At 57.9% G+C, this 15,073-nt stretch overlaps 1 protein-coding gene across 6 annotated transcripts in view; it reads right to left on the reverse strand.

Moving 5' to 3' along the window:
- ABLIM2 (actin binding LIM protein family member 2) overlaps nucleotides 1–15,073 on the reverse strand; it is a 140,499-nt gene that overhangs the window by 12,289 nt on the left and 113,137 nt on the right. For 5 of the 6 annotated variants that reach the window (XM_072946759.1, XM_072946751.1, XM_072946742.1 and 2 more), the window contains 4 exons: nucleotides 7,646–7,707; nucleotides 1,916–1,970; nucleotides 427–548; nucleotides 257–337 (listed from right to left, as the gene is read on the reverse strand). In XM_072946759.1, coding sequence (XP_072802860.1) covers nucleotides 257–337; nucleotides 427–548; nucleotides 1,916–1,970; nucleotides 7,646–7,707 — 320 coding nt within the window. Of the gene's footprint in view, nucleotides 1–256; nucleotides 338–426; nucleotides 549–1,915; nucleotides 1,971–7,645; nucleotides 7,708–15,073 lie in introns of those variants that run through there. The other variant, XR_012062909.1, reaches the window with a different exon arrangement.

Below are 15,073 nucleotides of genomic sequence, written 5' to 3' on the forward strand. Positions count from 1 at the left end.
CGAACATCACCACGTTCGGCCTCGTTACAAAGGCTTCCTGCCCCCAACAGCAAGCAGCTGTGATCCTCTTTGCAAAGCCATCTTTGATGGGCACATAACCATGTTCTCCAGCCTTTGAAACCACGCGGGTCCTCGTCTCCGAGCCCTGCGCGGTCCCCGCGGGGACATCACGGGCGATGGGTGTGCACCCCGTGGGCGAGGCCCCAGCAGAGACTTGCTCGGCAGAAGTGACCCTTCACCCCAGGGGCCCCCTCACCTCCAGCCTCGTCCGGTCCACGTCCTTGGGCAGCTTCACGCGAATCCGGTTGGTGACGATGAGGGCGTCATAGGGGTAGATCTGCGGGGAGAAGGAGGCACGGGCTCACGCCGGGCAGCGAGCGGGTGCCGGGACGGGGCTGAGCCTGAGGCCAACGGAGAGGTACCTACTTGCGTCTGCGTCTGACACACACATTTCGTGGGGAAAGCACAACAAAGGGGACTGTTACCCTGGGCAGGTGGGCGCGGCAGCAGCGGGCGGCGCGGGCCCGGCGGCCCTCTTACCTTGTATTCTGTAAGAGAGAGCGGAGACCACACGGGCCGGGTTAGAACGCGCAGGAACCGTCCCGACGGTGGACGCAGCCCCACCCTGCAGCCCCCGCCCTGCGGTCGGCCGGGCCATGCCGTCCCCGATCCCCGCAGCAGCCTGCAAGGGACCCTAATCCTCGGCGGGGCTGGGCTCTGAGGGTCTCCCGCGGGAAGCCAGGAGCAGGAGGCATGGTCAGGAGGCTGGAGGCCAGACTGGGAGCCGGACGTGGCCCTGTGTGTTCCCGGCTGTGATGCTGTTTCCCCGGTGGTCCGGGCTGTCTTGGTTTCCCACCGCCCCCCTGTGGAGACTGGCAGCCTCGCTGGGGTCCAAGCCCCCAGCCTCTTACTGTCTTACCTTCTTCACCCTTTAGCTCCTCCTTTTAAACACAGAGCTCTGCACGCTAGCTTTAAAAAAAGCTTTTCTTCCAGACTAACAGCAGCTCGTTAAGAAATAAAGTTGTGCGGACGAGAGGCCTCATGAGCGCGCAGAGCCCACACACCGGTGTCTCGGGATCCTGGCCGCAAGCCCGGCTCAGGAGGGAGACCCTGGAGTGGGGCTTGGACATTGGGCCCCTGGATGTCCCCACGTGGCATGTGGGGTGCTGGCTGCGCCAGCTCCGAGCCCAGAGACCTGGTTGGCCAGGGGGAATAGGCTGCGACACCCCCCGACCCCAACTCTGACATCCAGTGTGAACCAGCCCATGAGAGCAGGCCCCCGCCATTCTCAGTGACAACAGTGAGAGAGCATCGCGGGGTCCGGCGGCTCAGGGCTGGCAGAGCCTTCAGGCAGGCACCTGCCACGTGATCGGGTCACGCTAGTAACACCAGCCTCCCTGCGGGCAGCCCTGCTGGTGTGAAGCCCAGGGAGGCCGCATGGCGAGCAGGGCTGGGGGGAGGATCTGGCCCAGCTTGGGTTGGCTCAGATCCCGGGCCTCTCACTGTGGCTCTGCCTCCCTTATCACCGCGGAATTTAAGAGTGGGTGTTGGCTTGGCCTCGGCCCTGGCGTGGGACAGTTATTCAAACACAGATCTCTCCCCCGGTGACCCGGAGTGACAAGCAAGTCAGGATAGGGTCGGCTGTGCTGGAGGATGGAGGCAGGTAGGCACCTGGGGTGGGACACGGGGAGCACCGGACTTGGGAGACAGGGGAGCATCTCAGGTAAGGTGAGAATGGAGGGGGACCCTTGGCTGGAAGAAGCAGGGAGGTGAGCTCCCCCAGACTCCCCCACACCACGACGCTTGGAGGCTTCTGCCAGCTGCCTTGGAGGGGAGGTTTCAGAATGAGATTTGTGGAAACATGTTAGTGACCCCTGCCCCAGCCAGAGACCCACCAGGTCCCCGCTTCCTGTACCTCGTGTGCCCCAGCTGGCATCCGGGTCTGCTCCACAAGGGGCCAGATTGGCATTCTGGAAGAGAAAGAGAGAGGGCGGCAGGGGGCAGGTTGCAGGGGGCAGGCGGTTGCTGGGGTCCCGACAGCCTGGCCAGGGAGGAGGGTCAGCCCCCAGGGCCTGCTGAGGCCCGGCCTGGAAGGGCCGTGTGCACGGCCACACTCCCCCGGGGCTGCTGGCTTCTGATGGGCAGCTTTGCTTACATGCCTGCTGCCGCCTTCCACACTCTGCTGGCCCTGCCTGTCCAGGGAGCTCCTACCCGCTGTGAAGACAGCTCCCAGGAGCTCAGCCCCTGGGCTCCGCAGCTGGCCTGGACTAGGCGGATGAAGGCTAGGCCCTGGCACAGTGCTGAAGCCGTTCCACAGGGCCCCTGCTCCCTCCAGACGCGCCATCCCCAGGTGCTCGGGTGGCCGGTGTCTGTAAAGTCCCCGGCGCAGACCCTGAGTGTCATGAGCACTCACAGCGTGGCTGTGACTGATGGTGACACTCAGGGGGTGGCACTCTGTGGCGCTGTGGACCTGGGAGCCCCACCACCCATCTCAGATGCCCCCCTCACTTGTCCACAGCGTCATCAGCAAACTTTGCCATTTTAGTGCATCATGACTATTAATGCCTGGAATTCTCTTTCCTTCCTGCCCACCTGAAAAAGTCATCCTACAAGCTTCTACGGAGGGTTCCCACCCCGTAAAGCAGGTGCTGAGCCCTGCAAGGTTAGTGGGTCCCTCTCCTATCCAAAATTGCACCTGTGTTTGCACCTTGAGTCATGCTTTGCTGCTACCCATAGTGGAGAAAAATGTTTTATTCGTGCCTGTATCCCTGCCACCTGGTACAGCATCTGAGAGGGGGTCGGGGCTCTTGGCCAGCGTTTCTGAAATTGGGTACAGGGGTTAAATTTCAGTGCAGAGCGTTCTGCAGTTAATGGGGAGATTATATGCGTCACTTTGGTTTTGTTACAGGGAAAAGGGCTTTCAGCACAAATATACTGTGATGAGAGGTAAAGGAGGAGCTGGTCTTAGTCCCAGTGAGTGTGGGGCAGACGGGGCCTCAGGAAGCACCGAGCCCAAAGCCCTTCATCCTAAATAGGGAAACTGCGGCCAGAGATGCTGGGACTAGGGTGGGGAGAGGGGTAGGTGGAGGGTTGGAGCCAGACTTTACATTTTTGATACTTTGTCCATCATTGATTTTTTCATTAATTTGGACTTTAAAAAACATTGCATTAGAATTTTATCTGGATTACTGAGTCCTTTAGCCAGTGCCTCGTGTGCCTCAGCGTAGTCCCAGCCCTGGGACCCGGGGCAGGGGGTGGGACGTTGCACCTCCTTCACCCCCAGAACAATTCTCCTTGGGAGTTTTCAAAAGCAATTTTTGTAGATATTTTCTCAGGCCACTGACACGCACTCCCCCACCCTCCCCGTGCACCTGTCTGGTTAGGGAACCTCCTGCATAAAGCAAGGCAAACCTGCCACCCACCAGCCTTCGTCCACCTGGCCTGTTCACGATATGAAAGAGAAATGCTGCCCCCTTGTGCCCACTGTTCTGCATCACAGGCTGTCAAAACTCCCGGGTCCCCACAGCCACCTCGGGCAGTTGGAAACTCACTTCCTAGCAGCAGAACCAGCTTCCTCTGACCTGCCAGGCTCTAAGACGAGATGGAGGGAGGGTGGGGGCATCTTCTGGGTGGAGACGGCGCACCGTGTCAGTAGAGACCAGGGAGAGAGCAGTCTGCTGCTGGTCTTCCAAGTGCCAAGTCAGAGTGGGGTCTTCAGGACCTTTTTGGTGCAAGGAAGCCTTGGGCCACTGCTTCCATGTGTGGGCTGGGAGGAGAGCTAAGTGGATAGGGAAGCCCCACAAAGGCAGCACCAGCAGACACCTTTACTAATCTCCCCTGCAACCTCAGGAGGAGGGCATTATTATTGCCATTTTATGGCTGAAGCTCAGAGAGGTTAAGTAACTTACCTAAGATCCCACAGCTAACACATGGAACTGTGAAAATTTTAACTCATGTATTTTACTTTTCAAAAATCATACTGGGAGTGCCAATAGTGAGAATAAATTGTGGCCCTTTGCCACTGACTACTGTTCTTCCCTTGCAAAGCTCGCATTGGAGGGCGCAATCACACTCAGTAGACACTGACGTGGAAGTAAGAAGGGGTAGAGAGTTCACTGGGGAACTACACTATATACAGAACTTACAAAAAGATTTCACAACCATAATGTTACCTCAGAGTATCCTTAAGAGGGAAGGCTAATTTGTTTTTTAAAGACCAGGAAACAGAGACTCAGACAATTTAAGTAACTTACCCAAACACACACCCAGTAAGTGGCAGAGCTGAGATTTGAACTCAGGGTGGCCTGAGGCTAATGCATGTGTTCCTTCCAGCATTACAGCTGGAAAACATCAGACTTTAAAAACTTGTTAAGCTTTTCTTTGTAGCGACATACATAAACATTTTTATAAATGTTTCATGGACATGTGACAACCTGATTCAAAAGATACGCATTTCTTTCATATATCAACTAGATTGAGTTTGCTGCTTGCACTATTCCATTGCTCTCTGCATTTTTTCTTTCACTAGATCCATGTTGATTTCAAGAGTCATATTCAAATCGCCTGCCACACGCACATTTGATCAAGGTCTCTGGCACTGCCACGTTGCCTGGTACGCGTAAATTCATGAATGCTGTAGCTGCTTTGTAACTTGTGCCATCATGAGCCGGTGTTCCCTCTTTGTACCACTAATCCTAATTCGCTTTCACCTCAGTTTCCACCTTCTCTGATATTAGCATCGCCACTCATGCTTTCTTTCTACTTGTGATTCTGGTATGTCTTCCCCATCCTTTGACTTCCAATCTACTGGAAAAAAATTTGTGTCTATTTTGTGATGACACATGTTTTTCTTTTTTTTCCTTAATTAATCTAATCTGACAGCCTTTGTCTTCTAGTAGGAAAGTTCATTCCGTTCTTACTTAGCATCAGGGTTTTTCAAAACGAGTCTCTTTCCAAGGGACCACCACAAGGATCTGTCAGTGGACAGGGGTCACTCTCTGACTAGCAGGCCAGGTGGTAAATGTGTGACCAGTGCCGTCTCATCCCAGAAGAGCCTTTAGTAGGTGGTTGTTTCCCTGTTTATTCCACAGAGAGGTGTGAACATCTACCAGGTGGCAGGCTCTGCGGCAGGTGCATTAGCAGGACACCCTGACAAGGTTTGGGACTCACAGTGCTTGCGCTTGTGGCAAGTCCCTCCCAGGACGGGAGTCAGGCCCACCTCTGCCTCCCCCAGTTTCCCGACTTCCTTCCTTCCACGTGACAGTGAGAACTATACAACGGCTCACATCTATCCCTAAGCCCCGGCCATCAGGCGCTCAGCTCAGCTTCAATAGTTTTCCCGCCCAGTGCTCGTTCGTGTGCTTCTGACAAAATCTCCTCTCCGTCTTTGGGACTTGGTGTTCTGGGGTTTTTGGTCACACTGCCTCTTTGCCCTTACTTTAGCTCACCTCGGATCCTTTCTGAAAGTGAAAATAAACCCAGAAACAACTTAACACGTGACTCGGAGGAGCCCTGCTGGCCATGCACATCAGTGAGTGGACATGTCCCCCAGGGGACCTCCGGGGAAGGCCCGCGTGCTGACGTGGCTGAGCTGTAACAGCCTGGCCGTCAGTGGTCCGGCCCTCCAGGGAGAGACAGGCATCAAGTTACGCAAGAGTCTTACAGAGAGTGAAGGAAAAAACAGGAGAGATTTGCAGATCCTAGCTACTACGTATAAAATAGATAAACAAAGTTACACCGTGCAGCTCAGGGAGCTATGTTCAATATCTTTTAGCAGCCTACAATGAGAAAGAATACATGGATGACTGAACAAGCGTGCTGTACGCCAAAAGTCTACACAACGTTCTAAACTGACTATGCTTCAATTTAAAAAAACTTCTCTTAAAAAAAAAGAACGTTAGTAGGAAAAAGAGTCCTAAAGACAAGTCAACTGTAATTTTCACCAATCTCCCAGATAAGCAACGTGAAAAGCTAAAAATCTACATGGGACAACAAACTCCATCTTGATCGACTCCCCAGGATGGATAGAAGGTCACCCAGGCTTCTAACACTTGGCTCCCCACCCCGAGGCTGGCAGGAGAGACCTTCCCAGGGGGTCTGGCTCTCCAGGCTGCAAAGGGAGGAAGACAGTGTCCCTGCCTGAGCGCCTGCATCAGCTGTTCCCAGACTCGCTCGGGGCTGGAGTGTCTGCCAGCCACTCTGCAGGTGCAGGGAGCCACCCACCCATGTCCATCCAGCATGTAAACCAAGAGGATGCACGACCCCATCGCGGAAGGCACGAGCCTTTGCATCTCTCAATTGAATTATTCTCTTAATTATCTTTCACATTTTGAGAGAAACCCCAGTACCTGGCTTGGGGGGTGGTGCACCTTGGTGTGGACGTGGCCCAGACCGTGTCCACAGTGCACACGGCCCCCGAGCCAGAGAACAGCGGTACCAGGTGAGCACAGGGCCCTCTGACGGGCCCCCTCTGCCCTCAGGACCTGCATGCTGAGCTGAAAGTTCTACACCCCGTGGGGCTGTGGGTGCCCTGGGGATGTGGGTCCTACTTTCTCCTGCCCCTGCTTTCCCTGGAAGATGAGGGGTGGGGAAATCCTTAGAAGGGAATTCCGGGAAGCATGCTACATGCCCGCTCCAACTCGGCCATTCCAGAACAAACAGGAGGCACAGTTAGTGGGATGGGTGGGGTCACAAGGGGCAAACCGCGCAGAGGCGCGGGGCCGGGGACTGACACAGCAGTGGTCCCACAGAGCCCGAGGGAGACGGACAAAAGCCCTCAGGTGCCTGCTCTTGGATGTGCTGGTGGCCTGCACCCTGGATTCGAGTTCCCCCACGTTAGACACCCATCACCATAACTGCCCCAAGGCAACACAGGGGGACAGAAACTTGAGTGGCTTCTCTTGGGGGATGAATTGCTTTGATATGTGGACAGACTTCCTCTGACTGGGAAGAGGCTGCCACAGCGGTGGCAAGTCTCCAGGGGCTCTATGTGTGGGGGGTCGGTGCCATCATGCCTGCCCCCCAGGGGCCCTCACTGGGGACCTAGCAGAGCTGTGGGAAGAGGGACAGACATCGTGAAGGCCCAGATGTGGGGGACAAGTCAGCACCAGAATGTTTGAATTGAGTTCTCATGTCCTGAGATCTGGGGAGCTGGAGAGAAGTTCAAAGCAGCCTTCTGCTGGGAGCAGGCAGAGAAAGCCATCTCCTCGGGGTGGTTCTGGGGACAGTCACAGTGCTGGGACACCATCAGTGGTGATGACGGAGCCGGGGGCGGGGCAGGGGAATTCCAGGAAAAGACCCTGGGCTCACATTGCTCACGGAACATCCCTATCTTTTAAGGTCCTTACTAGACTCGAGGTCTCAGAAGAAGGATGCTTAGGAGGGCCTTGTGGAGGGTCTGATTCCTCCGGGGGATCCCACCACCCCAGCCCCCTCACACTGAGGTCTCCCTGGGGGCTGGCGGCTGGGAGCAGAGGGGAGGAAGGGGTGTTGCTGGGTTGTGGCCTGGCCCTGGCTGGAGCAGCGCGTCCCCGGGGCCCCTCCTCCTGGCTGCGTGGCCATGAAGCTGCGGGAACCACACTAGGCTCAAGGTGATGTTAGTATGCGCAAGCCGGGGAGGGTGTGCAGGGCGGGGTCAAGTACCTACCCGGTGGTCCAAGCCATTCTTGCCATGTCCAGGGACAGGGTCAGACTTGGAATAGGGGAACCCTGAAACAGACACAGCACAGCTCCGTCACGCACGCAGCCGGGCTCGGCCAGGCGCCGGACGGGGGCTTGCCCCGGCCAGCAGGGCAGGCGGGTGACGCCCGGAAGAGCACCCCTGCCTCATCTGAGACCTCTGTCCCCAGGGTGCTGACTGAGGATGAGCCAGGAAGGAGGTGACATCCCTGGGCCCACCCGTGACACCAGGACCGCCAAGGAGCCTGACCTGGCCTCGGCAGGCACCCGTGTCCTCCGGCAGCCTTGGGCCATGGCGTCATGTCACCAGGTCACCCGGCAGACGGGGAGAGCTGGGGACAGAGTGAGGAAGGAGTCCCGCGCAGGCAGGGGGGCCGAGGCCAGCCCCACCAGAGGGGGCCAGGAAACTGCTCTATTTTTCAAAAACTCTTGACCTGTTTGCATCTGGGGGATTTCACAGTAAAATCCTAGTGTCTAGTTTTTCCCCCAGTAAAAAGTGCAGGTCTGAGACACGGGGCCCTGGATTCCCCGAGGGAATCTCACACCCGGTGCACCTCTACTGCTCACGTCCCTGGCTGCCCTGGGGATGGCCCCAGGCTTTGAGACCACCCATGAACTTCTTTGGTGCCACGCCTGGAGAGCAGGGGGGTGCTCCTGGCTCAGAGGTGAGTGTGGGATGCATCCTGGAGAGGAGGGCAAGTGGCAGAGTCTGGCCCCCCTGGAGGGGCAGGGGATGCCCCCCGGGGTGGGGGAAGCACCCCGAGGAGGCCTGTCCCAGTGCCTGAACTAGCTGTCCTCCTGTGGCCTGGGGGCCGGTAAAGAGCAGGGGGCCGCAGCAGCTCAGGCGACAGCCCACAGCGCTGGCCCTGGGAGCCGCCGAGAGGGCTCAGAGGGGCAGCGGGTCACATCCCTCTGTGTTCACAGGGCCACGTGTGTGTATAGGACACAGGACCGAGGACCGAGCATCCAAAGGTGCGGCGGGCGCTGTGCACAGAGCCGCCCACCCGCCTACCCACCCGCTCCAGTAAGACTTGCTTCTGAGCAAAGGGTGCCGATTGAGCCAGGCGCCTTTCATCTGGGGGGCGGTCCTCATGAGCTCAGTGAGGACACGGAAGACACCTGCACAGGCCACACCGGAGGGAGGGCCTCTGCTGGGGACCTGCCTCGGGCACTTGTTTGCCAACGGGGGTCAGGAAGGGCCTTTTACAACGTCAAGGTCAGGGTTCTCAGACTTGCTTTAGCAGAGGAGCCCCCTCGTCACAGGAAATCTCCGTGAACTCTGACACATGAAACAGACGCGAGCTGGAGAGACAGCAGCCGGACGAGGCGCTCGGGCCGGGCCTGCCGGGCCCCCCTTGTTCCTCCCATCTCCCTGGGCTCCTCCAGGCAGGTGACCCCACCGGCTCCCCCATCTCACAGAAGGGGAGGTGAGGCCCAGGGACGCAGGGGGACCTGCCCAAGGTCACCCAGCCTTGGGACGCAAGACGAGGCCTCCTGACTTAGCCAGCTTCCTAGTCTAACACACTGAGCCCAGCACACTCAGGGATGTGAGGCTGTCAGGCTGAGGATCTGCGGGACCCTCCGCTGACACACAGGAGCTCTGATCAGCCAGCGATGCTGGAGCCGGGGTTGTCACAGCGGGGGCTCCCACGAGCAGCACAAGCCTCGGCCGGGAACTTGCTAGACAGGCCACGCCTCCGGCCCCCCAGACCGGCGGGCTCAGAGCTCCGGGGCTGGGGCCCAGTGGGCTGTGACTCCCAGGCGCTCCAGGGCACCCTGCCGTATACGAGGGCTCGAGAGCCACGGCCTCAGAGCTCCGGACACAGCTGTGCCCTCACTTCCAGCCTCACCGGGTCTTAACAGCGGTTCTGCCCTGGGTGCGCGGCCGTCACCTGCACAGCTTCTAGAATGCCGCGTGCTCAGGCTGTTGGGTCCCAGGGCCTCACGCTCGCCTGGAGCGCGGAGACCTCACTGCCATGCAGCTCCCTGACTGGTCAGCTCTGATTGTCTCGGCTGTCTCCTCCTCCTGCCTTGAGCTCCTGCATCAGGTGTTACAATTTTTCCTTCAATCATCAAACATGACATAAGGGACTCACAAAGAGAAGGACGGTCTGTCATGTTGGCCCCGATTTTTCCCTTTCGCTGTTCCTCCTTTCTGAGTTTCCAAACCTTCTCATCACTTCATTTCCGTTCAGAGACCTTTCTTCAGCCAAGCACGTCTGCCAGCAAAAACTTCTCTTAGTTTTCCTTTGTCTGAGAACATCTGAATTTTCTACTCGTTGAATGAGTGGAAAATTTACCCAACGTAGAATTCAGCAACTGTCTCTCTGCATGTGACAAACGCCATGTCACCGTCCTCTGCCCCCTGCGGGTTCTGGGGAGAAGTCGGCCATCATTTGCATCGGTGTCGCCCGCAGGGAACATCGTATTATGTCTTTTCTCCCGGGCTGCTCTCAAGATTATTTGTTTATGTTTCTATTTTTGATAAGTTTAGTTATGGAGTGTTTTGTGTGGGTTACTTTGGGCTTATCCCACTTGGGGTTCAGTCAGTTTCGTGAGCCTATAGGTTTATGTCCTTTGCCAAATCTGATAAGTTTTCAGTCATTATGTCTTTGAACATTTTTCAGATCCATTCTCTTCCTTCTGGGACTCCAGTTACAAGTGTTGTCCCACAGGTCTCTGAGGCTCTGTTCATTTTCTCTTCTTCTCTTCTCTTTCTTTCTTTCTTTTTTTTTTTTTTACTATCTTCTCTCTGCTGTTTAGATTGGACAATTTCTGTTTGTTCTATCTTCAAGTTCAATGATTTCTCTGTCATATTCTGCTGTTCTGTTGTTGAAGCCATCCAGTGGATTTTTAACCTCTGGCTATTTTATTTTTCAGTTCCATACTTTCCACTTGATTCCTTTTTATGAAGTGTATTTCTTCTGTGAGATTTTCTTCTTTTTCCTTTCTCAACTGTTTCAAGAGTGCTGGTAATTGTTTGTTGATGTATTTTTGTGATGACTGCCTTAAAAATCCAACGTCTTGGAAAATTCCAGCGTCTGATTCTCTTCTGTGTTAGTATGTGTTGATTGCCTTTTCTCATTTCTCATTCAGATACTTGTCATCATGGTTCTCGGTGTGATGAGTGATTTCCCACCGTACCCTGGGCATTTGGACATCACGTTGGGAAGCTCCAGATCCTCATTAAGTCTTCCATGTGAGCAGCTGTCATTCTGTTTAGGAGTAACATGGGGGCCGGGCTTATTATGAGCTGTGGCTCCGATGACAATTTAGCTTTCAGAGTTGCTCGTCAAAGTGCTCTTGTGACTCTGCTGAGTCCACCTGGTATTGCTGGGAACACCCTGGGGGCAAAATGTGCTTCCCTGGTTGCTCTGTGTCCAGAGGTAGGAGACACTGGCCATGGATAGAGAGTGTGTCCCTGGGCCTATTTTGCAGGGTGCTGGGTGCCAGGGAGGGTAGTCATCTGCCTGGTCACCTTGTCCACTGCATGGCAGATGGGAGACACAAGTCCTGTGTTCTTCCTTCAGCCCCAGGTCCCTGGCCAGTCTAGCTTCCTCTCTCCACCCTTCGGAGTTCTGTGGTTGTCTGCCACACCTGGAAAGGTTTTTCAGTTGTACTGAGTGGGGATGAGCAGGGAGAGAGGCGTCTCTGCCACCTCATCACTAGGGTGCTCTTGAGTGCCCTTAGAATTGGTCTCTCTAGGGACGGGACCAGCTCTCAGTAGACTTCAGAGGCCCTGGCCATCCCATGTGCAGCCAGGGTTGAGAGGTCCTGTTTAGAAAGTCCCTTCACATATCCAGAGATTTTACTTGACCCTCACAAGCCAAGGCATTACACATGAGCCCATTCTCCAGGTGAGGAAGCTGAGACCTAATGAAATTAAGTATCAGGTCAAACAGTTACTCAGGAAGAGGAAAAGCCAAGTGCCCAGGACTCCGGCTTTGGGACCTCGCAAGCCCTTGTGCTCCGGCAGCTCCGCCCTGCTGAGGCTTTGCTGGTGTGGGGTCTTCTGGAGACGGGCCTGGCAGGCGGCATTGGCTGGCCTTCAGAGTGTGTGCCACGCGTGTGTGTCAGAGGGAGAGACAGCACCGAGGGGGAAGGTGGATGTGCTGGTCCTGGGACGGGTGGCAGCTGGGTACTCTTGACCTGAGGATTATCAGGCCCTGTTAGCTCTGGACACCTGCCCACGCCCCGTGTCCAAGCTCAGCCTAACCCCTGTCACCTGCTCCAAGAAGCCCACTGTGGCAAATTTGCCCTCAGCGTTCTGCTGGGACCACTCCTGGGACCCTGAGCATGGTCTCCTTGGGTCTGTCCCTCTTCTGGGCTGGCTTGTCAGAGGTTAGAGTAACCACCGGATGTGCGAGCAGAGGCCCCTCGCAGATGAGCGGATGGCTGCTCCAGGTGCAGCTTGAGACACAAGGCCCGTCACGCGCCCAGGAGGCTCTGCAGACATCCAGGGCGCTCTCCCCGGGCAGCTCCGTGGCAGTTTCACCAGCGCCGTGAACGGCTTTCAGCTCACTGGTGCGTGGACACGTAGCTTTGCAGCTGCCTGGCCCTGTGTAGGCCTGGGCTCCTTCTCTGGGCCTCAGTATTCCCGTCTGAGGAAGGAGGGGTTCCTTCAGCCCCAAGGAACCATGAACAGGAGGCCCCCTGGGCTGTCCGAGCTTCACGCTTCAGAAGCAAGTGAGAGGGGCCCACTGAAGGCTCCCCCACGGCTAGGCTTGTGGGCTTGACCTGCTCTGCTGTGAGCGCCGCCCCCCCAGGTCTCAAGCCACAGGACGCCAGGCCTACATTTGAGCCCCAAAGCCCAGATGCTTCCTGCCAGGAGGGCTGGTTCATCCCTGCTCTCAGAGACGTTGATTCCAAACTCAGAGAAGCTTGCTCTTGTACCAAGGTCACACAGCAAGCGAGAGGCTAGGATCCCATCCCGGGCGGACCAGCACCTGGGCCTGGCCCTCTCTGCTGACCCTCCACGTGGTCTCATGCACACTGTCACCGCCTCACGTCTGCCACAGCCACCCTGGTCTCCCCCACCCCACCGCCGCGCTGGGCCCCACGAAGGGAGGCTCTGCTCAGGGAAGACCGGGGCACCCAGCACCCCGCGGGCACTCTCTGGGGGGCTGCTGCACGCACAGGGGGGGTATGGGGGCGCCCCCCGGACGCTGCTCCCCAGTGGCTAACGGTCGACGGGAGAAAGGACGTAAAGTGCTATAGGCGAGGCGCTCCCGGCCGGGGTCGGGGGAGGGGAGACGGAGCTTCGAGATGGGTGGGGGGAGCCTCAAGACCCAGTGCAGGGCTGGAGGGGGCAGAGGAGGCCCTGAGAGGTGCGGCCTGCGCCACGGGCTCCTTCCCATGGACACCAGAGGGTCTCGCTCACAGCCCGTGCCTCTGCCACCAGCCAGAGGCCATACGCTGTCCAGTCCCCGGGCTGGGGGGCAAACCTGCCCAGCACAGGGGCTGCAGGGGCTTTGCTAGAAGCAGAGTCCCAGTAAGCCCCCAGGGAAGGGCCGCAGCTCCACCCCGGGGCGCCCCTCTTGCAGCCGGGGGGGTCTCTACCACTAAGGGGCCAACAGCGACTTCTCCTGGGCCAAGGCCCCTCCCTGACGTCTGGAGCCCCCACCGCTCCTGCTGGCACCAAACACAAGCCAGGGGCAGAGGGCACTCTGCCCGTCCAGCTGGAGGCCAGGTCTTTACAGACAGACCCACCGACCGTTCCCTCCCCAGGAGTCTCCGCACCAGCTGACCTCCTACCATCTGTTGGACGCTGGGTGGCCCGAGCCAAGCCCTCCGGTTCCCTCAGGCCTCCCCTCCCGACTCCCCTGCCTACCCCACCCCGACATTCCCCGTCCCTGGTGGCTCCCCTGGGGCTCCCACACTGTGGCTCCCCCCACCGCCCACACTCTCTCACTCCTTCCCACCACACTTTGGGTGTTAGACTCTTTTGAGAAAGTACCGCGGCCCAGGCACACACCTGAGGGAGGGCCTGGCTCTCAGGACACCTACCCCCAGGACCTCAGGCCCACCTGGGAGCCGAGGACGCCTGGGACTCTGCCTCCGGGCCCAGCGTGTCCATCCGTCCACCTCTGGGCAGCTCTGCCTGGTGTCTCGGGCTCCTCACCCAGCCGCTCCTTCCCTTGCTCTGAATAAAGGTGCCTCCGCCCATCTGAACTGGAACAGCATCCCCACCCATCCTCCTTAACTGCTCACACACGGTCCTGCTGTTCAGATGGTTCGGGGGCTCCCCACTGCTCATCTGGACACCACAGTCCCTGTGACCCTGGCCCGGCAGACTCCAGCCCGTCCTCTGCTAAGCTGCCCATCCGTGTTTAAATGTGTAAAATGGGTCACCTCATCTGCTCACAGCCCTGTGGTGCTGACCGGTCCCCAGCAGACAGAAAAGGGATGTCCTAGCATTGCACACAGGCCAGCGGGCTTCTGCGACCATCTCTCGCTGCCCCTCTGGGTTCCTGGTTCCCACACTGCCACCTTGCTTCTTGACTCGAACCTTTGTCTGTGCTGTTTGTGCTGCTTAGAACTCCTCCCCTAGGACACCCCCCCGGACACTCCCAGAGGACCCCTCCCCTAGGACACCCACCCCAGGAGACCCCCAGAGGACCCCTCCCCTAGGACACCCACCCCAGGAGACCCCCAGAGGACCCCTCTCCTAGGACACCCACCCCAGGAGACCCCCAGAGGACCCCTCCCCTAGGACACCCACCCCAGGAGACCCCCAGAGAACCCCTCTCCTAGGACACCCACCCCAGGAGACCCCCAGAGGACCCCTCCCCTAGGACACCCACCCCAGGAGACCCCCAGAGGACCCCTCCCCAGGACACCCACCCCAGGAGACCCCCAGAGGACCCACCCCTCCAGGAGACACACAATGCCAGGGCTCCGCTGAGGACACTTAGGTCCGTCCTCCACTTGGAGGCCAGGCTGAGTCCTCCCAAGGCCAACAAAGCCCTCTGTGACCCTGCACGGCCCGGCCCCCACCCAGCCCACGGCCCCGCAGGCCGGCTTCCGCCTTTGTGAGGAGGCCCCCGCCCCACCAAACACCTGCCGCATTCAAGCCTGCAGCCTCCTTACTTTTTGACTTTGTTTCTGTCCCTGTCCCCACTCCCTCTGGACTGTCAGCTCCTGGGGCAGGATGCTGTCTGACTGGCCTCTGCCCTGCCCCCGGGCCTACCCAGTGTCAGGGTGTGGGGCCCTCTTGAAACGTCAGTTGAGGCGGGGTGGGTCACGCCCTGTCTCTGGCCCTCTCTGCCTGTCCTAAAACGAGGGTGTGGACTGATGTCCTGTCAGTCCTGTGCAGTGGTGCTTGCACATAGTGCCCTGGCCTAGGAAAGCACGACCTGTCAGTGCGACCCTACCCCTGGGGTCCTCCACCTGAGCA

This window comes from Vicugna pacos, chromosome 2 (genome assembly GCF_048564905.1).
Source record: "Vicugna pacos chromosome 2, VicPac4, whole genome shotgun sequence".
NCBI lineage: Eukaryota > Metazoa > Chordata > Mammalia > Artiodactyla > Camelidae > Vicugna > Vicugna pacos.